At 37.6% G+C, this 14,245-nt stretch overlaps 1 protein-coding gene across 2 annotated transcripts in view; it reads left to right on the top strand.

Moving 5' to 3' along the window:
• EFCAB7 (EF-hand calcium binding domain 7) overlaps positions 1–14,245 on the top strand; it is a 56,396-nt gene that overhangs the window by 1,614 nt on the left and 40,537 nt on the right. For both annotated transcript variants that reach the window (XM_006048965.4, XM_006048964.4), the window contains exon 2: positions 607–794. In XM_006048965.4, the coding sequence (XP_006049027.3) occupies positions 608–794 (187 nt within the window). In that variant the 5' untranslated portion in view covers position 607. The remainder of the gene's footprint in view (positions 1–606; positions 795–14,245) is intronic.

Raw genomic sequence — 14,245 nt, 5'->3', positions numbered from 1 at the left:
ATTTTAAATGTGGGGCTGCAGTATTGAGATGTTAGTGAAATGATGTGGTTGATGCTGCTATGGAGATGAATGCCAACTGCCAATCACATTATATTCAAATTATCATTATGCTGGAGTTTCACTCTGTAGTTTATTTAGCATTTATTATATGCCTGGCACTGTTCTGTATGCTTCAAATGTGTTAGTTTAATTAATCCTCATGACAATCCTAGGAAGAGTCTCAACTGACTGTCCTCTAATTTTGAGAGAATAAATGCGTGCTTTTCCTTTGCCCTATGAGTCTTCTTTTGTATTTATGTTACATCTTTGTTTTAGCTTTGTTCTTTGGGTTCTCATGTATATATATAGTGTGTGTGTATATATATATATATATATATGTATATATATATAATATATTTAGAAATCAACTGCCAAAAACTTACTGTAGTTTAACATATGATAATATAACCATATGCGTATTATAATGTACATCATTTTTCCACATATAAAAACCTTCATGTCTTTATTCTCCTCCGCCACCCACCACCACCATTTGAAAGCCAAAGTGACGTTTTCATTTTAGGACTAACAGTGACTAAAACAAAATTTTAAATTATTTTTTAATAGAATGGCCATCAGTCCAGGAAGTGATGCAGCTTTCTCGGGTCAGAAACCAACGCATTCAGAGAGTCCTCGATCAAAGAAATTTCTGCTAACTGAAGAGGAGATATTTTATATGAATTGTAGAGCTGCCTACTTAACTGTTTTCAAAAGCAGTTTAGATAACATTATTTCTAAAGATCAACTTTACTTAGGTAATTTTTTTGACTAAGTAGTTTTCCTTATTTGCTGAAAGTTAATAGATCAGAAAGACTCCAATTAAAATTACATTGTTGAATCATTCCAGTTACTTAGTTAAGCTTGAGTGGTAGAAGTACATTATGCTATTGTGCCATTCTAATTTTATTTATTTATTTATTTTTGGCTGCACTGGGTCTTCCTTGCTCTGCACAGGCTTTCTCTAGTGATGAGATGGAGATACTCTCTAGTTGGAGTGCATGGGCTTCTCACTGCAGTGGCTTCTCTTGTTGCAGAGCATGGGCTGTAGGGTGCAGGACTTCAGTGTTGTGGTTCCTGGGCTCTGCAGCACAGGCTCAATAGTTGTGGCACATGGATTTAGTTGCCAGGTAGCATATGGGCTCTTCCTGGACCAGGAATTGAACCCATGTCTCCTGTATTGGCAGGCAAATTCTTTACCACTGAGCCACCAAGGAAGCCCATATTATGTCATTTTATATAGCTACATAATCGAGGTTTAATGGTTAGATGTAGCCTACCAGGCTCCTCCATACATGTAATTTTCCCAGCAAAAATACTGGAGTGGGTTGCCATTTCCTTTTCCAGGGGATCTTCCTGACCCAGGGATCAAACCCGGGTCTCCTGCATTGCAGGCAGACGCTTTACCATCTGAGCTACCAGGGAAGCCCTCACATAATCCAGGAGCTTCAAAATAAAACTTTCAGTGTTTGTATGGATTCGGTTCAGCTCAGTTCAGTCGCTCAGTCATGTCCAACTCTTTGTAGCCCCATGGACTGCAGCACGCCAGGCTTCCCTGTCCATCACCAACTCCCGGAGCTTCCTCAAACCCATGTCCATCAAGTCAGTGATGTCATCCAACCATCCCATCCTCTGTATTTTCCAGTGAGTCAGTTCTTTGCATCAGGTGGCCAAAGTATTGGAGTTTCAGCCTCAACATCAGTCCTTCCAATGAATATTCAGGACTGATTTCCTTTAGGATTGACTGGTATGATCTTCTTGCAGTCCAATGGACTCTCAAGAGTCTTCTCCAACACCACAGTTCAAAACCATCAGCTCTTTGGCACTCAGCTTTCTTTATAGTCCAACTCTCACATCCATACATGACTGCTGGAAAAACCATAGCTTTGACTAGACAGACCTTTGTTGACAAAGTAATGTCTCTGCTTTTTAATATGTTGTCTAGGTTTGTCAAAGCTTTTTTTCCAAGGAGCAACCATCTTTTAATTTCTTGGCTGCAGTCACCATTTGCAGTAATTTTGGAGCCCAAAAAATAAAGTCTGTCACTGTTTCCATTGTTTCCTCATCTATTTACCATGAAGTGATGGGACTGTATGCCATAATCTTAGTTTTCTTTTTTTTTTTAAAGCTTACACCAATTATTTGCTTTAAAATGTTTTTTAAATTCTTATATTGGTATTTTAAGATTTATGATAATAGATTAAAATGCTTTTGACAATTGAATCATTAGTCTAAATTTGACCTACACTGGAGAAAATGTTAAGGATATGTATGTATTTATATATTTGTACACATATATCCACGTGGGTGTGTATTGAATGATTGTAAAAGGTCAGTATTAAAAAATAAGTAAAATTTTAAAAGAAAAGAATTTGAGGTTTTGTTCTGTTTTTTAGGGATGAGGGTTTCAGAGAGTTGGTCTTCTGTTTTCTTTTCATTATATTTTATTGTTAATTTTTTAATTGAAGTATGGTTGAATTACAATGTTAATTACTGCTGTACAACAAAATGACTCAATTATACAGATATCTATATCTGTATCTTGAAGAAGGCAATGGCACCCTACTCCAGTACTCTTGCCTAGAAAATCCTATGGGCAGAGGAGCCTGGAAGGCTGCAGTCCATGGGGTCACTGAGGGTTGGACATGACTGAGCTACTTCACTTTCACTTTTCACTTTCATGCATTGGAGAAGGAAATGGCAACCCACTCCAGTGTTCTTGCCGGGATAATCCCAGGGACAGGGGAGCCTGGTGGGCTGCCAGTTCTATGGGGTCACACAGAGTCAGACACGACTGAAATGACTTAGCATTAGCATATCTGTATCTATCTATCTATACATTCTTTTTTCATATTCTTTTCCATTATGATTTATAACAGGATACTGAATTTAGTTCCCTATGCTATACAGTAGGCCTTTGTTGTTTATCATTGTATATATACCAGTTTGCATTTACTAGTCTCAGACTCCAAATCCAACCCCTCCCACCCTTCTTCACCTTGGCAACCACCAGTCTATTCTCTATGTCTATGATTCTATTTCTGTTTTATAGATAGGTTCAATTGTATTTTAGATTCTACATATAAGTAATATTATATGGTATTTGCCTTTATTTTTCTGACTTCTCTTAGTATGATAATCTCTAATTGCATTCATGTTGCTGCGAATGGCATTATTTTGTTCTTTTTTATGGCTGAGTAGTATTCCATTGTATTTATGTATCACATCTTTTTTATCCATTCATATGTCGATGGACATTTAGGTTGTTTCTGTATCTTCGCTATTGTGAATAGTGGTGTTGTAAACATAGGGATGCATGTATCATTTTGAATTATAGTTTTGTCTGGCTATACACCCAGAAGTGGGCTTGCTGGGTCATATGGTTATTCTGTTTTAATTTTCTGAGGAACCTCCATGGTGGCTGTACCAATGTTACATTCCCACCAACAGTGTAGGAAGGTTCCTTATTCTCCACACCATCTCAGCATTTGTTGTTTGTAAATTTTCTAATGATGGCCATTCTGACCAGTATGAGGTGGTACCTCATTGTAGTTTTGATTTGCAGATCACTAATAATTGGCAATGTTGAGGCTCTTTTCTTGTGCCTATTGGCCATCTGTATGTCTTCTTTGGAGAAATGTCTCTTTAGATCTTCTACCCATTTTTCAATTGGGTTGTTTGTTTTTTTGTTGTTGTTGAGTTCTATGAGCTATTTGTATAATTTGGAAATTAAGCCCTTATCAGTCATGTTGTTTGCCAATACTTTCTCCCATTCTGTTGGTTATTTTTTCATTTCGTTTGTGGTTTCCTTTGCTGTGCAAAAGATTGTAACTTTAAGTCCCATTTGTTTATTTTTGTTTTTATTTCTATTGCCTTGGGAGACTGACCTAAGAAAACATTGGTATGATTTATGTCAGAGAATATTTTGTCTATGTTCTCTTGTAGGAGGGTCATGTCTTATGTTTGAGTCCGTAAGCCATTTTGAGTTTATTTTGGGGTATAATGTGAGGGTATGTTCTAACTTCATTGATTTACATGCAGCTATCCAGTTTTCTCAAAACCACTTGCTGAAGAGACGGTATTTTTCACACTGTATAGTCTCGCTTCCTTTGTTGAAGGTTCACTGACAGTAGGTGTGTGGGTTTACTTCTGGGTTGTCTGTTCAGTTCCATTGGCCCATAGTCTGTATTTGTACCAATACCACATTGTTTTGACTACTATAGTTTTGTAGTATTTCCTCAACTCTGGGATGGTTGTGCTTCCTGCTTTGTTCTTTTTCTTCAGGATTGCTTTGGCAATTCTGGGTCTTTTATGGTTCCATATGAATTTTAGGATTATTTGTTCTAATTCTGTGAAAATTGTCATGAGTTATTTGATAGGGATTGCATTGAATCTGTAGATTGCTTTGGGTAGTATGGCTATTTTAACAGTATTCTTACAGTCTAAGAGCATGGGATATCTTTCCATTTCTTTAAATCATCTTCAGTTTCCTTTATTAATGTTTTATAGTTTTTAGCATACATGTTTTTCACTTCCTTGGTGAGGTTTATTCCTAAGTATTTTATTTTGGGGGTTGTGATTTTAAAAGGTATTGTTTTTTTCATTCCCTTTCTGATACTTCATCATTGATGTACAGAAAGCAACCAGTTTCTGTATGTTAATCTTGTATCCTGCTACCTTGCTGAATTCATTTATCATTTCTTGTAGTTTTTGTATGGTGTCTTTAGGAGTGTCTGTATATAGTATCATATCATTGGCATGTAATGACAATTTTACCTCTTCTCTTACAACTTGGCTACCTTTTGTTTCTTTTTCTTGTTTGATTGCTCTGGCTAGGACTTCAAATACTATGTTGAAGAGAAATGGTGAGAGTGGACAGCCTTGTCGTGTTCCAGATTTTAGCAGAAAGGCTTTCAACTTTTCACCATTGAGTATTATATGAACTGTGGGCTTGTCATAAATAGCATGTACTATTTTGAGATATGTCCCCTCTATACCCACTTTGGTAAGAGTTTTTATCATGAATGAATGTTGAATTTTTTCAAATGCTTTTTCTGCCTCTACTGAGATGATCTTGTGGTTTTTGACTTTTGTTTATATGATGTATCAGAAACAAAATTGACTGATTTGCATGTGTTGAACCATCCTTGTAAACTTGGAATGAATCCCAGTAGGTCATGGTGTATGATCTTTCTTATATGTTGTTGGATTTGGTGTACTAACATTCTGTTGAGAATTTTTGAATCTGTACTCATCAGAGATATTGGCCTAGTTTTCTTTTTTGATGGTGTCTTTGTCTGGTTTTGGTAGCAGAGTGATGGTGGCTTCATCAAATGTCCTTGGGAGTGTTCCTCCTCTTTAACTTTTTTGAAGAGTTTGAGAAGGGTCAGTATAAGTTCTTGTTTGTATGTTTGGTAGAATTCACCTGTAAAGCCATCTGGTCCTATAGACTTTTGTTTGTGGGGACTTTTTAAATTACAAAGTGAAAGTGAAAGTTGGTGAGTCCTGTCTGACTGTTTGCGACCACACAGACTATACAGTCCATGGAATTCTCCAGGCCAGAATAGTGGAGTGAGTAGCCTTTTCCTTCTCCAGGGGATCTTTCCAACCCAGGGATCGAACCCAGGTCTCCCACCTTGCAGGCAGATTCTGTACCAGCTGAGCCACAAGGATAGCCCCCTTTAAATTACAAAATATTTCAATTCTAGTGATCCATCTTTTCAAATTGTTCAAATTATATATTTCTTCTTTTTTAAAAAAATCTATTTCCTTGTGGTTCAATTTTGGTGGCTGTTTGTTTTCAGTAAACATACAGGTTTCTAGGACAAGAAACTTGCCCATATCTTTTTGGTTATCAAATTTGTTTTCATATGATTATTCCCTTATGGTGAGTTATCAGTTATATCTCTTTTTTTCATTTCTTATTTTATTTATTAGTGTTCTCTCTTCTTCTTGGTGAGCGTGGCCAGAGTTTTGTCAATCTTGTTTATCCATTCAAAGAACCCGATTTTGTTTTGTTTTCTTTTACTTTTTCTATTTTTTTTTAAATCTCTATTTTATTTCCTTTCTGATGTCTATTACTTTCTTCTTTTTGCTGACTTCAGGTATTGTTTGTTTTTCTTTTTCTAATTCTTTTAAGTGTTAGGCTAGGTTATTTATTTGAGATTCTTCTTGTTTTGTGAGGAAGGTCATATTGCTGCCTTCATATGAATTTCCCTCTAATAACTGTTTTTTTTAATTTATTGATATTTTAATTGAAGGGTAATTGCTTTACAGAATTTTGTTGTTTTCTGTCGAACCTCAACATGAATCAGCCATAGGTTTACATATATCCCCTCCCTTTTGAACCTCCCTCCCATCTCCCTCCCCATCCCACCCCTCTAGGTTGATACAGAGCCCCTGTTTGAGTTTCCTATGCCATACAGCAAATTCCCTTTGGCTATCTATTTTACATATGGTAATGTAAGTTTCCATGTTACTCTCTCCATACATCTCACCCTCTCCTCCCCTCTCCCCATGTCCATAAGTCTATTCTCTATGTCTGTTTCTTCATTGCTGCTGCTGCTGCTGCTAAGTCACTTCAGTCGTGTCCAACTCTGTGCGACCCCATAGACAGCAGCCCACCAGGCTCCACCATCCCTGGGATTCTCCAGGCAAGAACACCGGAGTGGGTTGCCATTTCCTTCTCCAATGCATGAAAGTGAAAAGTCATTGCTGCCCTGTAAATAAATTCTTCAGTACCATTTTTCTAGATTCCATATATATGCATTAGAATACAATATTTATCTTTCTTTCTGACTTACTTCACTCTGTATAATAGGTTCTAGGTTTGTCCATCTCATTAGAACTGACTCAGATGTGTTCCTTTTTATGACTGAGTAATATTCCATTGTGTATATGTACCACAATTTCTTTATCCATTCCTCTGTCGATGGACATCTAGGTTGCTTCCATGTTCTACCTATTGTAAATAGTGCTGCAATGAACAATGGGATACATGTGTCTTTTTCAATTTTGGTTTCCTCAGGGTATATGCCTAGGAGTGGGATTGCTGGGTGATGTCGTGGTTTTATTCCTAGCTTTTTAAGGAATCTCCATACCGTCTTCCATAGTGGCTGTATCAATTTACATTCCCACCAACAGTGCAACAGGTCTTTTCTCCACACCCTCCCCAGCATTTATTGTTTGTCAACTTTTTGATGGGGGCCATTCTGACTGGTGTGAGGTGATACCTCATTGTAGTTTTGATTTGCATTTCTCTAATAATGGGAGATGTTGAGCATCTTTTCATGTGTTTGTTAGCCATCTCTATGTCGTCTTTCGAGAAATGTCTGTTTAGGTCTTTTTCCCACTTTTTGATTAGGTTGTTTGTTTTTCTGGTGTTAAGTTGTATGAGCTATTTGTATATTTTGGAAATTAATCCTTTGTCAGTTGTTTCATTTGCAATTATTTTCTCCCATTCTGAGGGTTGTCTTTTCACCTTGCTTATAGTTTTCTTTGCTGTGCAAAAGCTTTTAAGTTTAATCAGGTCCCACTTGTTTACTTTTGCTTTTATTTCCGTTACTCCAGAAGGTGTGTCATAGAGGATCTTGCTTTGATTTATGTCATCGAGTGTTCTGCCTATGTTTTCCTCTAAGAGTTTTATAGTTTCTTGTCTTACATTTAGGTCTTTAATCCACTTGAGTTTATCTTTGTGTATGGTGTTAGGAAATGTTCTAATTTCATTCTTTTACATGTAGCTGTCCAGTTTTCCCAGCACTATATATTGAAGAGACTGCCTTTGCCCCATTGTATATTCTTGCCTCCTTTGTCAAAAATAAGGTACCCATAGGTGCATGGGTTTATTTCTGGGCTTTCTATCTTGTTCCCTTGATCTATATTTCTGCTTTTCTGCAAGTACCATACTGTCTTGATGACTGTAGCTTTGTAGTGTAATCTGAAGTCAGGAAGCTTGATTCCTCCAGCTCCATTCTTCTTTCTCAAGACTGCTTTGGCTATTCGGGGTCTTTTTTGTTTCCATATGAATTGTGAAATTTTTTGTTCTAGTTCTGTGAAAAATGCCATTGGTAATTTGATAGGGATCACACTGAATCTGTAGATTGTATTTGGTAGTAAAGTCATTTTCACAGTATTGATTCTTCTACCCAGAAACATGGACTATCCCTACATCTGTTTATATCGTCTTTGTTTTCTTTCATTAGTGTCTTATAATTTTCTGTGTACAGTTCTGTTGTCTCCTTAGGTAAGTTTATTCCTAGATATTTTATTCTTTTTGTTGCAATGGTGGATGGGATTGATTCCTTATTTCTCTTTCTGATTTTTCATTGTTAGTATATAGAAATGCAAGTGATATATGTGAATTGATTTTGTATCTTGCAACTTTGCTAAATTCACTGATTAGCTCTAGTAATTTTCTGATACTATCTTTAGGGTTTTCTATGTACAGTATCATGTCATCTGCAAACAGTGAGAGCTTTACTACTTCTTTTCCAATCTGGATTCCTTTTATTTCTTTTTCTTCTCTGATTGAGGTAGCTAGGACTTCTAGAACTAGGTTGAATAATAGTGGTGAAAGTGGACACCCTTGTCTTGTTTCTGATCTTAGGGGGAATGCTTTCAGTTTTTCACCATTGAAAATAATGTTTGCTGTAGCTTATCATATATGGCCTTTACTGTGTTGAGGTAGGTTCCTTCTATGCCCCTTTTTTGAAGAGTTTTAATCATAAATGGGTGCTGAATTTTGTCAAAGGCTTTTTGCATCTATTGAGATTACATATGTTTTTTATCTTTCAATTTGTTAATATGGTGTATCACATTGATTGGTTTGTGTATATTGAAGAATCCTTGCATCCCTGGAATAAACCCAACTTGATATTGAAAGCAGAGACATTACTTTACCAACAAAGGTCCGTTTAGTCAAGGCTATGGTTTTTCCAGTGTCATGTATGGATGTGAGAGTTGGACTGTGAAGAAAGCTGAGCGCCGAAGAATTGATGCTTTTGAACTGTGATGTTGGAGAAGACTCTTGAGAGTCCCTTGGAGTGCAAGGAGATCTAACCAGTCCATTCTAAAGGAGATCTGCCCTGGGATTTCTTTGGAAGAAATGATGCTAAAGCTGAAACTCCAGTACTTTGGCCACCTCATGTAAAGAGTTGACTCATTGGAAAAGACTCTGATGCTGGAAGGGATTGGGGGCAGGAGGAGAAGGGGACGACAGAGGATGAGATGGCTGGATGGCATCACTGACTCGATGGACGTGAGTCTGAGTGAACTCTGGGAGCTGGTGATGGACAGGGAGGCCTGGCGTGCTGCGATTCATGGGGTCGCAAAGAGTCGGACACGACTGAGCGACTGAACTAAACTGAACTGATCATGGTGTATGAGCTTTTTGATGTGTTGCTGAATTCTGTGTGCTAAAATTTTGTTGAGGATTTTTGCATCTATGTTCGTCAGTGATATTGGCCTGTAGTTTTCTTTTTGTGTGTTGTCTTTGTCTGGTTTTGGTATCAGGGTGAAGGTGGCCTCGTAGAATGAGTTTGAAAGTGTTCCTTCCTCTGCAATTTTTTGAAAGAGTTTTAGAAGGATAGGCATTAGCTCTTCTCTAAATGTTTGATAGAATTCTCCTGTGAAGCCACCTGGTCCTGGGCTTTTATTTTTGGGGAGATTTTTTATCACAGCTTTCATTTCAGTGCATTTGGGTTGTTCATAACTTCTATTTCTTCCTGGTTCAGTCTTGGAAGATTAAACTTTTCTAAGAATCTGTCCATTTCTTCCAGGTTATCCATTTTATTGCCATAGAGTTGTTCATAATAGTCTCTTATAATCCTTTGTACTTCTGCATTGTCTGTTGTAACCTCTTCTTTTTCATTTCTAATTTTGTTGATTGGATTCTTCTCTCTTTTTTCTTGATAAGTCTGGCTAAAGATTTGTCAATTTTGTTTATCTTCTCAAAGAACCAGCTTTTAGTTTTATCTGATAACTGCTTTTTATGCATCCCATGATTTTGTATGGTTGAGTTTTCCATTATATTTTAAACTCTTCTGGTTGCAGATATCCCACAAACCAGTGAAATTGGTCCTTACTAGGTGTGTCAAATGACTTGGTGGTCTTTAGTCTTGAGAGGGTGGTAAACAGAAATACCAGATAATATTATATTCATGTCAGTTCCATCAAGGCAAATAACTTTAGGAGTAGAGAAACTGAGTTATTTTATCAACTTCAGAAGCAGTTTCCTTAAATAAAAATCTGACATATTTTTGCAACAAGGTCTTAGATTTGTAAGCAATAAGATTTCTATTTGAGGAAATATAAAATTTCAAATCATTGCAGTTTATATTTTATTCTAATTATAATTTGAGTTTTGTCTGTGCTTTTGAAAGTTGGTTGAGATCATGAATTTACTCAGTTTAAAGGTTTAACATGCCTTCTGCTACTGTGGCATTTAGTTTGTATTAATAAATCAATGAGTATGTATTACTCAGGTGCTATCAGTCGTACAGAACTACCTGGGAGGATAATAATGCAATGCTTACCTTTTCAGCTTTTGGTTTTATTGTAGAATAGTCTTTGTAAAATTGCAATGATAGCTTTCAGATAATCTAGATTTTAACAAACTGGTTTTGTGAACCAGTGATGTCTCTTTCTTAACTATTGTGCTTTTCATTGGTATCCGTCCATCTCTTATGTACATACCATATGCTTTGACATTCCATTTCAAAATAGGATAAAGCAGTTTCTTTTTCTTTCCCCAAAGTTTCTTTTTGTCCCCCCAACTTACCAGTAATATAGGTATTATAAATTCACGTCAAAGCTTAAAATAAACCCTGGCAAAAGGTCAGTATTTTGGTGTAAACCTTTAACCATCTACAGTTACACAGTTTTTTCACTGTTTGTTGTCATTGTTGTTGTTCAGTAGCTAAGTTGTGTACAACTCTTGAGGACCTTGTGGACTGCAGCATGCCAGGCTCCTCTGTCCTCTGCTGTCTCCTGGAGTTTGCTCACATTCATGTCCATTGAGTCGGTGATGCTATCCAACCGTCATCCTCTGCCACTCCCTTCTCCTTTTCATTGTTATTGGACTTAACAGTGAGCTCCAATTCTAAAACTAAAGACTAAAGTTAGATTAGTATTTACTAAATTTTACCTATTTCTTAGATATGGAAATGTATAACTACTGCATATTTTGGCATAATTTTATTCTGAGAAAGTTGTTCTTTTAAACAACTTAGTACATTTAAAAAGTATTTTATTATTGAAGATAGCAATAAGCATTTGAGCTGCCACTTGTGGGAAAGAGTTATACATCCATTTTCACAGAGCTGGACAGAAAAAACACCCTTTTCCAACAACACAAGAGACAACTCTACACATCAGTTCAGTTCAGTCGCTCAGTAGTGTCCGACTCTTTGCCACCCCATGAATTGCAGCACATCAGGCCTCCCTGTCCATCACCATCTCCTGGAGTTCACTCAAACTCACGTCCATTGAGTCGGTAATACCATCCAGCCATCTCATCCTCTGCCGTCCCCTTTTCCTCCTGCCCCCAATCCCTCCCAGCATCAGAGTCTTTTCCAGTGAGTCAACTCTTCACATGAGGTGGCCAAAGTACTGGAGTTTCAGCTTTAGCATCATTCCTTCCAAAGAACACCCAGGGCTGATCTCCTTGCTGTTCAAGGGACTCTCAAGAGTCTTCTCCAACATCACAGTTCAAAAGCATCAATTCTTCGGCGCTCAGCTTTCTTCACAGTCCAACTCTCACATCCATACATGACCACAGGAAAAACCATAGCCTTGACTAGACGGACCTTTGTTGGCAAAGTAATGTCTCTGCTTTTGAATATGCTATCTAGGTTGGTCATAACTTTCCTTCCAAGGAGTAAGCATCTTTTAATTTCATGGCTGCAGTCACCATCTGCAGTGATTTTGGAGCCCCCAGAAATAAAGTCTGACACTGTTTCCACTGTTTCCCCTTCTATTTCCCATGAAGTGATGGGACCAGATGCCATAATCTTCGTTTTCTGAATGCTGAGCTTGAAGCCAACTTTTTCACTCTCCTCTTTCACTTTCATCAAGAGGCTTTTGAGTTCCTCTTCACTTTCTGCCATAAGGGTGGTGTCATCTGCATATCTGAGGTTATTGATATTTCTCCCAGCAATCTGGATTCCAGCTTGTGCTTCTTCCAGGCCAGCGTTTCTCATGATGTACTCTGCATATAAGTTAAATAAGCAGGGTGATAATATACAGCCTTGACGTACTCCTTTTCCTATTTGGAACCAGTCTGTTGTTCCATGTCCAGTTCTAACTGTTGCTTCCTGACCTGCATGGACATCACCAAATGGTCAATACCAAAATCAGATTGGTTACATTGTTTGCAGCCAAAGACGGGAAACTATACAGTTAACAAAAACAAGACCTGGAGCTGACTGTGTCTCAAATCATCAGCTCCCTATAGCAAAATTCAGGCTTAAACTAAAGACAGTGAGGAAAACCACTGGGTCCTTCAGGTATGACCTAAATCAAATCCCTTATTATTATACAGTAGAGGTGGTGAATAGATTCAAGGGGTTAGATCTGGTAGACGGAGTGCTTAAAGAACTATGGATGGAGGTTTGTAACATTGTACAGGAGACAGTGACCAAAACCATCCCAAAGAAATGTAAGAAGGCAAACTGTTTGTCTGAGGAAATGGCTGGGAAAAGAAGAGAAGTGATATGCAAAGGAGAAAGGGGAGGGTATACCCAGCTGATTGCAGAACTCCAGAGAATAGCAAGGAGAGAGAAGAAGGGCTTCTTAAATGAACAGTGCAAAGAAATAGAGGAAAATAATAGAACGGGAAAAACTAGTCATCTCTTCAAGAAAATTGGAAATCTCAAAGGAACATTTCGTGCAAGGAGGGGCATGATAAAGGACAGAAACGTAAAGGACCTAACAGAGGCAGAACAGATTAAGAAGAGATGGCAAGAATACACAGAACTGTACAAAAAAGGTCTTAATGACCCACCATAACCATGATGGTTTGGTCAGTCACCTAGAGCCAGACATCCTGGAGTCTTAAGTGTGCCTTAGGAAGATTACTACCAACAAAGCTAATAGAGTTGATGCAATTCCAGCTGAGCTGTTTCAAATCCTTAAAGATGATGCTGTTAAAGTGCCACACTCAATATGTCAGCAAATTTGGAAAACTCAGCAGTGGCCAGAAGACTGGAAAAGGTCAGTTTTCATCCCAATTCCAAAGAAGGGCAGTGCTAAAGAATGTTCAGACTATCAATCGCATTCACTTCCCATGCTGGTAAGGTTATTTTCAAAATCCTTCAAGCTACTTCAGCAGTACTTGAATTGAAAACTTCAAGATGTACAGGCTAGGTTTAGAAAAGGCAGAGGAACCAGAGATCAAATTGCCAACATCTATTGGATTATAGAGAAAGCAAGGGAATTCCAGAAAAACACCTACTGCTGTTTCTTTGACTACACGAAAACCTTTGTGTGGATCCCAACAAATTTTGAAAAATTCTTAAAGAGATGGTAATACCAGACCACCTTACCTGCCTCCTGAAAAATCTGTATGCAAGTCAAGAAACAACAGTTAGAACCTTATATGGAATAACTGACTGGTTTAAAATTCAGAAAGAAGTACAAGGCTGTATATTGTCACTCTCTTGTTTAACTTTTATGCAGAACACATCATGTGAATTGCCAGGCTAGAGGAAGTTCAAACTGGAATCAAGATTGCCAGGAGAAATATCAATAACCTGAGATATGCAGATGATACCACCATAATGGCAGAAAGTAAAGAGGAAATAAAGAGCCTCTTGATGAGGGTGAAAGAAGAGCGTGAAAAAGCTGGCTTAAAACTCAACATTCAAAAAACAAAGATCATGACATCTGGTTCCATCATTTCATAATGAGTAGAAGGGGAAACAGTGGAAGTAGTGACAGATTTTTCTCTTCTTGGGCTCCAAAATAACTGTAGGTGGTGACTGCAGCCATGAAATTAGAAGACACTTGCTTCTTGAAAGGAAAGCTATGGCAAACCTAGATAGCATATTAAAAAGCAAAGACATCACTTTGCCGACAAATGTCCATATAGTCAAAGCTGTAGTCTTTCCAGTAGTCATGTACAGATGTGAGAGTTGGACCTTAAAGAAAGCTGAGTGCTTAAGAATTGATACTTTGATTTGAACTGTGGTGCTGGAGAAGACTCTTGAGAGTC

This window comes from Bubalus bubalis, chromosome 6, assembly GCF_019923935.1.
Source record: "Bubalus bubalis isolate 160015118507 breed Murrah chromosome 6, NDDB_SH_1, whole genome shotgun sequence".
Classification (NCBI taxonomy): domain Eukaryota; kingdom Metazoa; phylum Chordata; class Mammalia; order Artiodactyla; family Bovidae; genus Bubalus; species Bubalus bubalis.
The sequence above is the reverse complement of the archived record's forward strand: the minus strand, read 5'-3'. Positions and strand labels throughout refer to the sequence as shown.